The sequence below is a fragment of the Gavia stellata genome, chromosome 15 (genome assembly GCF_030936135.1).
Source record: "Gavia stellata isolate bGavSte3 chromosome 15, bGavSte3.hap2, whole genome shotgun sequence".
In the NCBI taxonomy this organism is placed as follows: domain Eukaryota; kingdom Metazoa; phylum Chordata; class Aves; order Gaviiformes; family Gaviidae; genus Gavia; species Gavia stellata.
In genome coordinates this window covers 20,007,803-20,024,955 of record NC_082608.1, presented here as the reverse complement: position 1 = coordinate 20,024,955, position 17,153 = coordinate 20,007,803, and the positions used below count along the sequence as shown (strand labels likewise).

Sequence of the window (17,153 nt, the reverse complement as noted above, 5' to 3'; positions counted from 1 at the left end):
GCTGAAATCTGGTTATCCAACTCATGTTAAAAAACAATGAACAAGACAGATATAATGTTACTTGAAACACTGTTTAGAGCTTTTTAGTTTGTTCTTTGATAGCTTAATCTAAAAGTTTTTTTTCCTCTTGGTCAGAAGCTTGTTTGCTGTAGGTACATGCAGCTTGTTTGCTGTAGGTACATGCAGCGTATTCCAAAGTACTTCTACCTATGTATATTATTAGTGCTTAACACTATTTTCCTGATGAAGTAAGAGTGCTTTACTACTCAGTTTGATGATGTCTTTTCAGATTACATCAGATATGACTATGTGAATGGCCTAGGATAGCCCAAAGGAAGGACATGATGTCAGAATAACATACAAAACATCTGTGAGGTATGTGGGGTTTTTTTCTGTTGTGCTAAAAAATTTCTTGGTTGTCTTTAATGCAGTTAAACAAAATGAATGCAGTAATTTTATGCCATTTCATTTGTACGCTAAAGGAGTTGCTTGCAGAATTGATCTAAAATTCACATTTGTCGTGACATACACAGATACTGATTATTTTTTTTTCAGAATCTTGATGTCTGTTCTGGTTTAAGGTAACTTGTTGATTTGAGAAGCTGAAAACTTGCCTTGATTGAAAAATAATTGTATATTTCTTCTTCTGAGGTATTGTACCTTAGCTGGAAGGAACTCCCAAATTTGTGTTCTATGGGAAGTTTTAGAATCAGGAGGTTGGTTTTGATTCATTGATTCTTCTCAAACACTTCAAAACATCTGTGCAGCAGGAGGTCTTGAAGGAGGGGGGTTTCTAAACAGTCCTTTGGTGAAGAAAAAGAAAGACATTTTGTTTGAAAAAATGTTCCAAATTACTTACATATTGAATTTTTAAAATAAAAATATAAAATTGGGGAAAAAATAAAAAAATGGAAACAGCTAATACTTTTGCCATTGTGAATTTGGTTGAATTTACCCTAAATTTGAATTAACAAAACCAGAATTTGCCAGTGAAAAAATATTTTGACAAAATACTAGCATGTGAATGCACTGTATTTGACTGTTTCTGAAGTACTGCCACTTATCTCTTTAGAAGTTTGGCTCTTTAGAGCATGTGTTGGGTATTTTGTGTGCGTGATAACTTCGCTTGGCTGTCAGCTCTTTGTATACTTCAAGGCTTAGTTGAAAGTTTATTGTACATGCTTTTTTGTGGGTCTCTAATTGAGAGAGAAAAAGTTAGACAATAACATTTCTTAAAACTTTTATGTGCCCATTTTTGATGAAATAATAGCTGATTTGCCTAGTTACCATCATGTTCCAGCTGCTAATTATGTAGGCTTCATGAAACTTGACTGTTCTTTTACAAGTCTTGACCACAAGGAGTGGTTGATGTCCCAAAGTGCTTTTGTAATTAATTGGCATAGATTGTAATTTTAACTGTAAACATTTAGAAGGATTAGGATAACTTAAGATGGCTGAAAAGAGGGCCTTACCTAGGTTAAGTTAAGCTTGAATTGCTTTTAAGGGAGGTGAAGTTTATTCTTTTCTGAGGTGTTTTTCTAGTATGTGACTACCTTTATCCATGACTTAGTAGCTACATTCTGGTAAGAGAGGGGACTTGGATAGAACACACAGTGTAACTACTAGTAACTGTAATACTGTATTGTTAGCAGCTAGATCCAAGCACCAGAGCTGTATTTTAGTTTGTTCTGTTTCAAAACCAGAGAATGTAGCCCACACTTAACTGTGTCCTATGAGTATCTCAGCTAGCTATTTTAACTGTTGCTCTGGGATCTCTACACTGCAATCGGCATGTACTTGTATTCGTTTCTAGTCTCTTGGATTATTCCCGCTTAGTTTTAGCATTAAGTGTTAAGAATCAGAAGGATTTACTGGGTGGAATACGTTTATGTGATTCCTGGCAGATAGGACTTAGTTTTTTAAAGGGTTTAGAAATACATCGCTTCATCTAAAACTATCTCAGTGTGAATCTCTTTACCTGGTAATGGTCACTTTGACCATTTTAGACTAACAAAGTGATCCTGTAGTCAAGGTCTCAGGGTGTAAACAGAAATGCCATAATTCCTACCAGTCATATATAGGCTACCATTAACAAAGGGTAAGAACGGAGACTTCTGCTGACTGTCATCAGTCAATATAATGCTTTCAAGTTTATCTCCGACATGGCCTTTAATAGCATGAATCAATATGATTTTTAGAACACGGTATACTTTTAAAGTAGCAGGCTATTCGTGATGCATAGTGTTTAAGCTTTAATTTGTCTCCTGTTTGTTGATAGCACTTCAGTTCTGCCATTCCCTATCTTTGCTTGTTACAGATGTCTGGAAAATAATTCTGTTTTTATGAAAACTGTTAAGGTTTCAAGTCTTGGTTTTGTTCCACATTGGAACAACAACAAAGCCCTAAAAGAGTTTTCATGAAGTTAAATTAATTAATGTGTTCTTTGAAAATCTGGTTCGTGTAATCCGTTGCCATGCTAATGTAACCACTACCATTTGTTTCCCTTAAGTTTGGTCTGAGACCATTTTGTAAGTTATCCAATATATCTTTGTAACAGGTTTGGGGTTTTTTCAACACAATAGCACTTTTGTCAACAAATTTAACTGCTTTCTAACTTGTTCTGGTTTTTGTTGTGAACAATGTACTAGAACAGCTTTATTTCCATTCTGTTTTTTCCTTCTGCTCTTCCCTGGGTTGCTGGAGCAGTACAAAAAGTCAACAGTCTGGTGCTATAATTTGCTGTTTTCTGAGAGACATGAGCTGTTATTTAATGAAGACTTTGCCATTTTAGTTTGAGATGAAAGAAAGAGGTTGCATTTTTAACAAAAGGGGAAGAATGGTGTACGGGCGCAGCAAGATGGAAATGAAACCATTCTAAAATCCCTTTGTCAAGCATTGAAGTTGCATGATAAAAAAAAAGTTATGGGATTATAAAACTCAGTAAACGGCTTACAAAATTGTTGATGAAACTTTGTAAATGAGTATATTTTGATTACAGAACTATTTCATCTTTACGTAGTCATAGAATTGCTCAGGTTTTGATTAAAAAAAAAAATCTCAGTAATCTATTTTGAACTTGGATATGTTCTATCTTACTGAAGTAAAAAACGAGAGCCACCTGTATTTCCAGTTTCCTCACGCATAACAATGGTATCTTTGCTTCCTGCAGGGCAAGGCCAGAAAACCATGCAGTCATCAGGGCACAGATTCCGTGATGTTGAGCACCACCCGCTTCTGGCTGAAAATGACAGCTACGATTCCTCTTCCTCAGAGGCCGACATGGCAGAGAGGGTTTGGTTCATCCGAGATGGCTGTGGTATGGTCTGTGCTATAATGACATGGCTTCTGGTTGTCTATGCAGACTTCGTAGTGACTTTTGTCATGTTGCTGCCTTCCAAAGACTTTTGGTACTCAGTGATCAACGGTGTTCTCTTTAACTGCTTGGCAGTACTAGCTTTGTCATCGCATCTGAGAACTATGCTAACTGATCCAGTAAGTATGCGATCGTTCCTTGACGTTGGATTGTTCTCTCCTGTAGCTCATCGTCTGCAGAGAAATTTGGAGAAGTGTGTCAATATCCTCCTGCTGGGAAAAGTAGTGTTAGATGCAGAACCCTCAAGTTGAAGGGAAATCTGTACTTTTCCTGTTGTTCTGTGAATGAATCCATAAATAATTTTTGACTTGAGGAGCAGGCAGTATAAAATTAATATACAAGGGAGAGGTAGGCTCATGTGAAATACAGTTTATTTGTTAATTATTAACCCAGGTTCCGAAGAAGCTAATAAAGCTTTGGTCTTTTCTGTCCTAATTTTTCTTACTCTTTTTCATCAGATGTATTTTCAAAAACTTCATAAGATGTTGTATCATTTGAAATGTGTCTTCCATTTATGGCACATGAAAGAACTTTTAGAGGTAGACATGCTGAAAAACCTCAGTCATGTATTGACATAAAGTAAGAACTACTGTCCTACATGATTCATGCATTATTGTGTTTAGGTATTTGGAGGCAGTGGGAAGGGAGATGCAAGTTGAACCCACATTGGAACAGTGTAGGTGTAAGAGGTCTTGACAGTACTTATTTCTTAGGACTTTTACTCTTCAATTCAAGAGTTCAAGAGATGGAATTAGTTATTTTGTACTAAAATTATTACTTTTCTTAGGCAATAAATCTGGGGAGAGAAGGGTGAGGGGAAAAATATCTATTTTCTCCAGATTTTTGAGATCGTAACAGTGTATATAGAAGTCATGGGAGTGTTCAAAAAAACAGCAGGGTGTTGTAGTTAATGGTTTTCTAGGTCTTTGATTTACTTCTGAGCCCACACCCAGTGATGAAATGTTATGATTTCTACAAACTGTGACAGCTAAGAAAGTTAATGATTTAAGGATAGATTGCTTAAAAATATGTCCTGGTAAAACTGTGTGTCTTTCTAGACCTGTGTTGTTCTTTATGGATAAAACATGATAGAAATTGAGATGAATTATTACCCTTTTTTCTGCACTCCTTTCCTGCAGACTCTCAGAATGGAAGACATGACTGTGTGATAGAAACTAAGATTGAAGGAAAAAAGGAATAAACTGCCTCAAAACATATGTGAATTAAATTTATTCTTATAACTATAAAAATAGATTTTTCATGGAAAGGAATTAGTGATCATCTGAGACTATGAAAGATGTTTTTGAAATAGAGCATATTTTTATCAGCAAAACGCTAAAAGCGTGGCCTGAAGCTACCATCCTTAGTGACAGGTGAATAGGTGAATGTGAGATGTGTTTTATAAGCATAAATTTACCTGGAACAAGATAAATTTGTGCTTTAGGAGTTCTCTCTGAGATAATACTTTGGTGTAAACATGGTGAATTAACTTCAATGAGAACATTCATATTGCAAAAAACACTTCAGCAATACAACATGAGTGTTTGAGAAACTCTTTCAGTTCGTATTCCTGCAAAGGCCAGCTGGCTCGAGTTTGAAGCACCACTTAGCCAAAGAGTTCATCTGGGGCAGAACTTCGCCTGTGTCTCGGGCAGTACAAACATGAGATTGTTATTCCAAGCAATAGGCAACAAAAACTTTCTGCCAAAGTAGAGAGGTGTTTTGCAATTGAATCTGAAGTGCCTGCTGGTTTATTAATTCTGTCCCAAAAACTTCCTTAAGGTGTCTGTGTAAAGTGATGATGTTGCCAGTGGGCTTTTTTTGAATGAGAAATAATTATAGAATGTTGTAGATGATTTAAGCCAACCTGGAGAGGGTGATCCCTGTGTGAAATAAGTGCTGGCCTGGAGGGATTGCTACAAGAAGGCCGTTGCACTTTGATTTCACATCCGGGTTTGTTTCACAATCAATTCCTGTCACAGATAAGCCTTTAGCTCTATAAATAAGCACGGTGACAGTGGTACTTTCCATTATTTTCTTCTTACTAATCCAAAGTTAGATTCTGATCTCACGAGGCTTTAGATTGTTACTGGAAGAAGCAATCCTGCCTACTATTCCTGTCTGTTCATCATCTTCCTCATTGTGTTGAAAGAGCTGCTAATGCAGCTCTGTAGTGAACAGCTCAGAGGACTAATTACTGAAAAATAATTTCTTTTCCTGATAGGTTATTTTTCTTCTGGATCAGTTCCTTCCACTGTTTACCATGTAGCTTCACAAACTTTCACAGTAGCAGAAGGCAGCAGAGGATACTAGATGTAGAATAAAGAAGCCAGTGGTGGTTCACAGTGACAGTGTCCAAGCTAAAAGCTTAAGTATAAAGGAAAAAAGAATGTCTTGATTCTCAAAAACTTGTGTATGTGGGGCAGGTGGCTAAACCTTGGTTTCAGAGAATTGAAATAACATCTTTCAAGTAGTTGTTGCTGATTTAACTTTTGTGGATGGCTTCGCCTAATAATCGAATGCCACAATAATTAACGTATGCTGTCGTGAGAGAGCATGTCTCTTTTAGCAGTGCTCATTCAGAGTAACTTCTCAGCAAATATTGTACTTGTAGTGCTTGTATTTGCATGTAAAGATGCATCTTCCTCTTCATTTTATGTATGCTGGTGACAGCAGATTCTATCAGAATTATGCTAATTCTGATAGAGGTCAAGCAGAGGTAATTTATTCATTTGGAAATGATTCTGGCTTATGGCATACTAGATTTGAGTAAATGAACTTATTTCAGCAATTATCCTGAGATTACTCGTATGAAGTCTATAAAATGTATTTTTAAACATTCTCATACCGTTTAAGAAGCTTTCTCTCCTTTAATTGAAATGATTTCAGGGGGCTGTACCCAAAGGAAATGCCACTAAAGAATACATGGATAATTTGCAACTGAAACCAGGAGAAGTGATTTACAAATGTCCAAAGTGCTGTAGTATCAAACCTGAACGTGCACACCATTGCAGGTATGCCATAGTTTTCTTTAAAGCAGTTACACATATTGAGTCTTGGAATAATGTTCCTGATATTTATGTGTTAATTTTTTCCCCACAAATTTCTTTTGGTATCCAGTAAACTTGCAGAGTATTTTATAAATATAGTATGCTATGGCCAAAAATTAATGTGGATGAGGGGAAAGAAGCAAGAGACTCAAGACTTTTTAAAAATACTCTTTCTGTAGTGTCTTAAATACTTTTTGTCTGTGAATATTTTTTCCTCAGCATCATTCTAATTATTGTGCTGTACTGTTGATAATGCAGGGCAAAGGGAAGAATCTCAAGGAAATTTCTGATAGAAGCTAATTTAAGTAATTGACTCCTGCAATCTTAAATTAAGAAAATACAGACTAATTTTAAACCATCACTTTAATTTGTGTCGTCTTGTCTTCATAGTGCATCATTGGAAGTTATATGTGAATTGACAGATTATTTTCCCAAAGTTGTATGCATAATTGGTTAAATGCACTTCTGCTTGTTGAAGATTCATTTTAATAAGGACCGAAGTGATGATAATTTGAACTTAGCATGCTATGGAAGAGATAGTAAATGTATCAATTTTTAATTAATTCTCAATCTTTTGAGTTTTCAGGCACTGTGGATATGCGTTTGTAATGTTTATTGTGTGAGAGTTGAAAATAGATATGCCTGCATAATTAAGACTTACATAAATATGTAAATGTTCCTGGTGGCTCTCTAGGTGCAAGGAGTGATATGTATTGAATTGTGTGGCATATTAAATTTAAGTCTTGGAGTTAGTGCCCGTCAAAAGAACAGAGTGAAGTCTTGTCAGGACTCTCAAATTACTCTGTAAATTTGTGTTTCTAAATTAAATGTCTCAGTGTATGTCACTTATCTGTGTGAAAGTTATGGCTGAGAAGCTATTTCCATTATAAATACTTGGCCTTGGCACTGAAATGTTGTTCTTCTCTCGGATGTGAGTGGGTTTTTGTATCTGGAGCGTGAAGGGAAAAATTTCACGTATAAATAGTCAAGTATAGAATTATCTTCAGTTAGTTTATCTGTGTTGTAGGTTAGCTTTTGCATGGATGCAGATACCAGGCCTGCCTTCATGTGCGATGAGTTTGGTTGTCGCTGGCTTTATTAGCTCTAGTAGAGTGTTACATGAACACAGCTGTACTGATTGCTCGGTGGGCCTGGGGGTGGAAGCAGTGCAGCTGCTTTCTTGTGGCAGAATATAAGCTGTTAATCTCTGGGGATCCAAAACAGCTTTGTGCAGTCTGTTCAGATGTCCTGGCATTGTGTTCATGGGATGCAGTAAAGGGACACCTGAGAGCCTCTGCTGAGTGTAGGTTGGATCTTGCTAATTTTCTTGTCTCAGATTTAGGCTGGCTCCTATGGAGACTTTGCAGGTATCTTTGTAAAGTGTTTCCCACATCTTCAGTCCCGATAGAATTAACTAATTTGGAAGTGGCCCTAAATGAAGACATCTTATGTTGAACTCTACATATCAGTAGAGAAGCTGGAGTATTGGAGAGCCCAGAGCTGCTGAAGCTCTGTGCCCTGCACAGCCCCTTGGGTCCATCTGGGCCATCATCCTCAGCAGGCACTGTATTATCTTGGATGTTCCAGTAGCCTGTGATTCCAGATAAGGTGGTGTTGATTGAAAAGTTAGTATTTCTTTGTGGAAGAAGAATAAAAATAAGTAGGGACTTTGAATACATTGTTTATAGCAAGAATTTGAGTGGCTTTTATTATTAAAGCAGAGCAAGAATGGGTAGTGTCTACAGCGAAGGAGATCTGTGATACTTTGAAAAGGGTTTGTTTTCACTAACCACTGGTTCAGGGACCTAGCTTTGCACGTCTTGTGAGTTGTTTTACTTTTCTATGCCTTGGTAAAATACACTGTGAGATGTTCCACATATGGGCAAAGGATGCATTTTAATGCTTGCACAGTGCATAACTGGCTTCACAGAACATCTGGAAGAGAAAGCCAGAGCCTGAAAGTGTATGTGCTATCCTTTTGTGAGCCTGCTGTCATGTTTTTCTCAGCAGTTGGATAGCTGGTTTAATTGCCTTTGTTTCTGTTACTCATACAATACATGCTACTAGTAGTTGCTATTAATCTTTAAGTAGAACAAAGGATTTTTCTGTAATTTTTTGAATGTTGAATACATACTGCATAGACCACCTACCAGAATCTGATTCTTTGCCATAGATTTAGCACTGCAGAAGTGTACCGAATAGAAAAAAGATTTGTTTGATTATACTGCCAACATCTTATTGGCTTACAAACCCATTCCAAGGACATTAAAAGGATGGTCTAGTCCCAAGTAGTCAAAGTGGCAATTTGCTGATAGAAGAGACTTGAAAATGGAAATTGAAGTTGGTTCCTCTTGGGAAATAGTTACACTCAAAGCCACAGTGCATGTTTTGAGTAGTAAATTATTAACAGAAGAGGCTCTTATGATGTAGTTATGAAAATTGTTGGGCAATACTGCAGCAGAAGTTCTTTTGAGGAAGAAAAATAGTTTCATAATACACATTAGTGATGGGAAAAAGAACCAGAAGCCTTTATTTGCAGCTAAATATCTAGCCTCGGTGAAATACATTAAATTGAGGTTTTACTAAGCAGTTAACATTTTCAGCATAAGGAATAGGCTTATCCTGAGTGAATGCTATTTCATTTTCACTGAAGGAGCACAGCTGTCATTATTTCCAGCCTATTTTGAGTGTCTGCATTTGTGTGTGAGAAACCATTGTTCAGAATCAAATCACTGAGATGTTTGCATCGGTCTTCCTTTGAATTTCTGTTATCCAGACCAATTTCTCTTAAGCCCTTAGCTGTATCTTTCTGAATGTTATGTTTGGCATTCAAAACTGTAATTGCATCTGCAGTTACCTGAGTGCATTCAGCAGCAGTGCCAAGCTGGAGAAGACCTTCCCTTGTCCACAGCTGCTTGTTCTCACTGCCATATTGCTCCTTCCTCTTGTGTAGGCATGAGTATTCCTGCACAGTGAAATGACCCGGGTTGCAGCTAATGGAGTGACTTCCCACAACTCTTGCTGCATGAATGTCTGTGCTTGGACAGGGGAGGGAATAGAATACAAGTGACAGGGGTAGGAAGAAGGTAGAACCGCTGTTTTAAGCATTGCTGCCAGTTTGTTGGCTGGAAGTGTTCGCTGAATTGTAGTGTGAGATTAGAAATGAAGGCAGGGTTCCAGACATCTGATGTCTTGGAGGGCTCTGCGTGGGCTTGTGAGAAATGCAGAATGAGCAAACGTCTGTCCTGCCCACCTCACATCCTCCAGTATTTGGCTTGATTGAGTCTGGATACGATTTTACTCAGTACTTCGCATTAATATTCTTTTTTAGAGTGTCAGTATATATTCTGTGTTACATTAGGAGGCTTGCATGGTTGTGGTGACTGGAGTTAGCTCACCTTCCCACAGAGCTCGGGAAGTTAATGAGAGGCTGAACTTACAGGCAGCAGGCTGTGAAATGAAAATCTTTTGGAGAGCCTTCTGAATGCCTTCTCTTGAATGATACCTATTTCTTCTGCACTAGAGAGTAGTTGTGGTGTTTAGTTATGGTATTGGGCTTCTCATGTGTAACCGGCAGTATTTAAAAAGTAATTTGCATCAGAGGATGAATTGTCTTCAATGTCCATAAAAGAAGAGGCAATGGGAACATAAGGACTTGGTTATGATAGCTCAGGGCAAAGGGAGCTTCAGAGGAGCAGTGAGAGATTTGGGATTCTCTCATATAACCTGCAGAGGAGTATGTTCTGCCTCTTGCTGAATTACCTTATAATCAAGCATATGCAATGACTTAAAATTATTTCATGCCTTGGAGCATTGATTTTTTTACACACACACACACACACCCCCTTCTTCACTCTAGTGACAATTATCTAGCTTTACTTCGTAGCTTGTCACTGTAGCACTCATAGATATCATACATAAATAAGCATATGTTAAAAACAAAGGATTTTGAATAATAGTGCCTGCATTTTTTAGGCTTATTTGGCTTTGTAACTGCTGAAATGAAAATGCTTAATATTTTGAACGTTCTGCAGGAAAATCTGTAACACTTTTGAGTGTGTGGCTATCTTAAGTACAAAGCTAGGAAAATGAAATATCAGCATTACTTAAGCTACTGATTTATGGAAGAACTTCAACACATCTTGTAACTCTTCTGTTTCTCTTGTATAACTGTTCATGTTTGGCTGCAGATGGGCCTGAACATAAGAGAAATGAGCCCTCTGGTGCTGTATGGCCTAGCAGACGTAAAATGGACTTAGTGAAATATTTGACTTTTCTTTCTGGAAATAACCTTGACTCAAAACTGGGCAGAAACTGAGCAATTACTTGCAGAACTAGTGAAGAACAGTATTCACAGTTTAAGTATTCACTAGCAAGTATGTAAAGAATGTGTGCTCCTTATAGTTTCAGTATTTTTGGTTTATGTTGAGGAATTGAGGTGTGACATTGTAAGCTGGTCTTTAGTTGAGATTTTGATTACATATGTTTAGAGTTGTATGGCCAGTTGAAACCTCGAGTGACAATTTCTCTCTTGAAGGTGTGAATTTCTTTCTTTTTTGTTTTCTGATTCACAAAGTAAATTTACAACTTGGAAGTCTGTAAACTTGAAATAGTTACTTTGTCTAAAAAAGCTTGTCCAAAAAGGAAGGCTTTTTTTTAATACTGAATGTAGAAAGAACTGAAGCGTTGCTCATTCAGTGCCACAAGTGTCGAAAACAAGTTACTGGGTTTGCTTGATTGTGTGTTTGGATATGTAATGATTCTCATATTAATACCGTTTTTCTTATGTGAAACATAACAAGCAAAAGCTGAGTTTTAAGTGAGCAAATAAAATGTTAGTAAAATCACTGTTTGCAGTTTTTCAAGCAAGTAGATTTCAGCCCATCATCTTATGACCACTGGACACCCTTGTTTCTACATTAAAATGTGAAGTACTGTTTCTCAAAAGTCTGTCTCCCTTTCCTTTAGTATTTGCAAACGATGTATTCGAAAGATGGATCACCACTGCCCGTGGGTGAATAATTGCGTGGGGGAGAAAAATCAGAGATTTTTTGTTCTGTTTACGGTAAGTGAAAATCAAGAGCAGCTTGATCTCAGTATGGATCTATCTTGATTATTTTGGTTGTGCTTGGCAATGAGTAATGGCTTAAGGTCACAATTGTTTTATGTTGTGTTTTTTATCCTTCTGTACAAGATATTTTCCAAGCAGGAAGATATTTCTGCTGATACTCATTTTAATCTTGTAAAGTGCTGTTATTTTAAACTATCTTAATTTTGCTGTGGTTTATGTAGTAATAATTAGTGAAATGGTTCTGTGATTTAGGGAGCTAATCTTTAAATTTTCATTGTTACCCACATTTTTAGATTCAAACTTAATTAGAAGTTTTTTTAACATTGTTGTATTGAATTAAAAATTGAATTAGGAAGGTGTATTCACTGTGCAGTGGTGAAGGCTGGCTGAAAGGTATGTCTGGTTTACTACCTGGCAACAGTCAAAAGTAAGCACTCTCTCTTATTTCCAGATGTATATAGCCCTAATTTCAGCTCATGCGCTCATACTGTGTGGGTTTCAGTTTTTCTCCTGTGTCCGAGGGCAGTGGACTGGTAAGCAAATACTTAACTTGCACTGTCATAATCTAGCAGATATTAAGGGAAAGTCATAGCGTTCCACCTATTGCAGTCCCATGAATGAAATACTGTAGGACTTTGATCTTTTTAAAGTGAGGTCCTGAAAATGTTTTATACCTGTTTACCCATATCTCTCTTTTTTTTTTTTTTTCCCTTTAGTCATTCACTGTAAGAGCTGAGGCTGTCAAGGGCATTCTTGCTCCCTTTCTGCAAAGTAAAAAATGACCACCTCTGTAGTAGGAAGGAAGCAGATAGCTGGTCCTCAAACCACCTCAGCACTATATTACCTGAAGCTGCCAGCTGGGCTTTGTGTGTCACACCTCAGTTCTGTGAATGACAGCTGAAACTTAAACAAATTTCTCCCTCATTCCGTTACTGGGGCCAACTGTTGGGCTTCCTGTAGAAGAGAAATTTCCTAAACTGTCCGAGTTGTTTGTTTAGGGTTCTGACTTGCATTTCTTAAATGGTCCAGTGTGCCAGAGCTCATTCTGATCTTGTGCTTTTGACAGAAGATGGCTGATCATATGTTCTTCTTGGTACCTGAAGCAACAGGGGAATCCATGTGACTGTTTTTTTTTTTTCTGAATATTCCGTTAAATGGATGGAATCTTAGTCCTTTTTTTTACTTGAAACATTCTGCTTCCTTTATACTATCCCATTTCTTCTTTCTTTAACTATAATTGAGTTAATCAGTTGATCAGAGGATCTCCAGAGATGTGACTGTAAGTGTAAGTCAGAATCTGATTACTTTGTGTGGTGAATTAAAAAAAAAAAAAGCAATCGCAGCAGAATGGAACATCTGGATTAACTAGCAAGTCAGAGATGACAGTGGTGATGGTTTTTACAGCATTTGTCATGCATGAAACTTCAAGCTGCTCTCATCTTTTTATATATGCAGTTCTGAGTACTTAAATCGTCTCATGTGCAAACATTTGTTTGATATCCTTGAAATATTGAGGCAGGATTGCAGTAATGCAGTACCATGTGCTTTATAGGAAGCCAAAAGTGTTACTCCCTTAAAATTCTTTATTTCCTTAGGCAGCAAATAAAGCTGCTGCGATGCTGGAAATTAGAAGCTTGTTTTAATTGTGAAATATTGTTTCAAGTGTCAGATATTTAGCTTTTATTGTTGTTTGTTGAAGAGGGGATGAACATGCTTTATAGATTTTTAAAATTTTTTTTTATAGCTACATATGTTGTTTTCACAGAATGCAGTGACTTCTCCCCACCTGTAACTGTGATCCTGATGATCTTCTTGTGCCTTGAGGGTTTTCTGTTTCTCACTTTCACTGCAGTCATGTTTGGCACCCAAATCCACTCAATATGCAATGATGAAACGGTAAAGACCTCTACTTTTGTATGCCATAAGAATTATTCTAGGAAGATGTGATTAGGTGTTTTATTTGCCTGAGGGGAAGCTCTTATTTTGGAGAAAACCCCAAATCTGAAATAGCTCATTATTTTTATTTTCTACAGTTGTAAGGATTGAAATACTTTCTTGGGGTTTGCTTTCTAACAAAAGTTCTTGCTTATTTGCTTTTCTGACATAAATTCTATAACTAGGTTTTCAATTACAAAAATTGCACAGCTTGTGACTCTGGTTTGGACTTCAACTTCTAAACTATCACAAACTGCTCATATGTGTCATGAGAAATGTCTGCTTTTCTCAGGTGTACACTTAAACTAGCTATCTTGTATCAACCCTTCACACTTTCATCTACTTTGATACACTTTCTTATAGTATAGCCATAGTTTGGACCTTTGGCTCCCTTGCCCTTAGATCTGCAGTGTTATGCCTTGGGAGGATGTTTTGTGACGGGTAATTGACTGGAAACATAAGGAATTTGAATCTTGTGGCTGTTCAGAATTTTCTCATGTGAGGCTGTTTAAAAGTGTACTTCTGTACTGAAGAGTAACTGTGAAAAATAATTGGTAAATATCCAGCCTTCATTAGTGGGAAGTACAAAAAATGATCATCAAAATAATGCATTGGGGAGAGTAAGCCTTGCTTTAGTAATTGCACTACAAGAGCCTTATTGTCTGGTTTCATTAAGTGAGTAAACAACTTCTAGTGTTTTGCCTGCAGATCCTCCTGTACTGTAACATCAGCTTTTCTGGTCATTTTGTCTTTTAGTTTGAGGGGGGAAGAGGTAGAGGTAGACCAACCTACTTGTACACATTTTGTGTTCTAAGTCTTCTGTCCTGTACCCACAGGGCTAAATGAGCCATTCTTATTTCTTCCTTACTAAATAAATAACAGTAAGAAACTAATCAGCTCACTAGCTATGCATTAAAAGAATGCAAAATAGTCATCGGTTTTCATAACTGCTGTTAGACTTTACTTCACAGTGCGTCACTGCGTGTCTGTCTATATACAGGAGATTGAAAGACTGAAGAGTGAAAAGCCAACGTGGGAGCGGAGACTACGTTGGGAAGGAATGAAATCTGTTTTTGGGGGTCAGCCTTCACTCCTGTGGATCAATCCTTTTGCAGGATTTCGAATCAGGCGACTTCTACTGAGAGCAAAGAAAGGAGGACCTGAGTTTTCTGTTTGAGTCTAATTATGCTGGAACTTGCAAGAATACTATATAATATTTATTTGGGGCCAGAGAAGGCTGTCTACATATAATCTGTGACCAGGTGAAACTGATATCAGACATTTGCTTGTAGCAAGCAGAGTTTTATACGTTTATCGTCACAGACATCTCATTAACTTTCAGAGACGCGAACTGGATCTGTAATGGTCTTAACAACAAGATAACAAAGGAGAAGCACGTGGTCACACTAAAGAAGCCAAATGTTGTCATGCTACTGTAATTTATTTTATGAGATTAATTATCCATTTTTGTTAAATCCTTTTTGTTTGATAAATGTTTGGGGAATTACCTGCGTGTTTTTATAAAAAGTATATACTTAGGTGCAGTTGTCAATCATAAGGAGGATCATTATTGTGAAAGTTGATCTCAAATGAGACCTAGCCTTCTAAATCCAGTTTTCAGGGAACAGTGGTTTGTTCAGTTTTAATTTATATTTCAGCTTGTCCTAATAAACAGAGCTGTACTCTTGTGTCCCACTTCAGGCACACATTCCTCATATGCAAGTGATTGAAAGGACTGGTGCACACGACAGCATAACACATCAGAGGCACTGTTACACCCCTGCCAAATGTCTTCCCAGGCTCACAAAAGCATGTCTTGTGTTTGGCAGTATTAATCTCTTATTGCATTTAGGTAAGTTCCAGATCTTCAGTAAATGACACTTTTAACTAACGGCTGTGGGCCGAATTCTGCCCTCAGGTATGGATCTCCAATTCTCAATGCATTGATTCTAGAGGAACGTAAGTGTAGATGTTTGAGGATTGTATCTAGTCCTCTGTTCAGGGGTAAGTGGGACCAGTGACTGTATCCTCCTGTGCGAAATTAAAATGAATGTACTGCAGATTGGAGTTAATTAGTTGAAAACAGTTGTCTTTGTAAGGTCTTGCTCTGCCTCTTTTTTATTGTACAGACTTTTCATAGAAGGAAGGCTGTTAACTTAATGATGACTTGAACAAAGGCATCAGAGGAATGAGGGAAGTTGCCTCTTTCTCAAGTACAACATATCTTAAATGTAGAAAGATCTACAATAGAAGGAATTATTTTTAATTTAACCATTTTCCAACCAAAACTACTTTCAAGAAATGAGAGCAATATAGATCTAGAACTGCTTTATGTGGGCCTGACAAACAACAGTAGTGCTAAGAAATGTTTATAAATCTGCAAGTAATGAAATACAAGCTGCAAGTAATGAAATACAAGCTGCAAGTAATGAAATTCAGCTAAAAGTGGATTATCTAAAAATTACATTTAAACTATTTTTTGTATTATTGTTAATCTGTTCTATAAATTACTGACAATATAAAGGATAAAGCAGGAGCCTTGATGCATAGCTTGAAATCGTGCCTAGAAAGTAAATAGCTCCCTGTTCTGGGACTTGCCTTAAAATTGTCCTGTTCTTGCTTTTGCTTTGCCAGTAGCACTGATGATCTGTCCCACCCCAAGCAGTTCACTGTGCTGAAGAATCTTGTGTTATAAAGTTTACGTACTACTGAAGCTATACATTCTTTTTTTGGTGACCTGCTTCTCCATTTCTTTGTAACTGTTTGTGGCATCTTGATTCCAGCTTCATCAGGTTTTATACCATTGGGTGGGTGAAATTACTAAGGCATCCGTTTATTATCTACGGCCCTGCAGACAAAACTGTGCAATACTATGTAATATGTTCACTTTGCTTGGGGGAGGTGATGTGTAACACTGGACAATTTCTAGGTGGGACACATCCAATGAAATTGCAGTCAAATGAACAAAACTACGTCTTGTGTAACTGAGGGGGAAGTTGGAAGTTCCACAAGAATCTTTGCATATTCAGTTGCACATCTTAAAGATTGGGGAAAAAATTGTGTCTGGCTTTGTCATGAGGCTCTTAATGTGTATATTGTTTAAGAAAATATCTTGATGAAAATCAGAAGATACCACTTCAAGCGGTTGAACCCTGTGACTTAGCAAGTGTGTGCGTGTGTGAAATCAGGTTTACTTGGCTTTTCAAACCCTTGTTATGTTGTAATTTTTTTAATGTAAGAAAATAAAGTAATGAATTAAAGTCTTAGTTGATTAACTTCTGCTCTATATGTCACTTTTTTGCACATATCCGTGCATTTTCACATATATTTCGATTACAGCAACTTCAGGGTAATGGTCTTGAATCCTTTGGCTTGTAATTTGTATGTACATGTATATCAAGTAACAGATGATACTGCTCCAAATTAAAGATACTACTCTGCTTATTAAGGGTTTTAAGTTATGCTAACTGCTAGTAAGGTCAGGTTGTTTCATGAACCCTTTCTGAAGTCTTAGACTGCAGCAGTGACAAGCAGGAATTCATGTATGGACCGCTATATGCATATCCTGTGCGGCAATGTTGTGTTTCTATGAATGTTCTCCCTTCTTTCTATTGGCACTGTGTTAATATGTGAATATATTCAATGCTGGTGGAGAAAGAAAGTGGCACAAGAGCTTTTGAAATATAGAGATTGCACTGTAAAATTATTCTTGAATCTGTTAATA

At 37.1% G+C, this 17,153-nt stretch overlaps 1 protein-coding gene across 1 annotated transcript; it reads left to right on the top strand.

Moving 5' to 3' along the window:
- The first annotated feature begins 350 nt into the window (after nucleotides 1-350).
- Nucleotides 351-16,684, top strand: ZDHHC7 (zinc finger DHHC-type palmitoyltransferase 7). The gene is made up of 7 exons (XM_009807496.2): nucleotides 351-375; nucleotides 3,170-3,492; nucleotides 6,263-6,387; nucleotides 11,392-11,488; nucleotides 11,946-12,027; nucleotides 13,260-13,390; nucleotides 14,430-16,684. The coding sequence occupies exons 2-7, from the start codon at nucleotides 3,187-3,189 to the stop codon at nucleotides 14,604-14,606; spliced, it is 918 nt and encodes a 305-aa protein (XP_009805798.1). The 5' UTR covers nucleotides 351-375; nucleotides 3,170-3,186; the 3' UTR covers nucleotides 14,607-16,684.
- The last annotated feature ends 469 nt before the right edge of the window (nucleotides 16,685-17,153 follow it).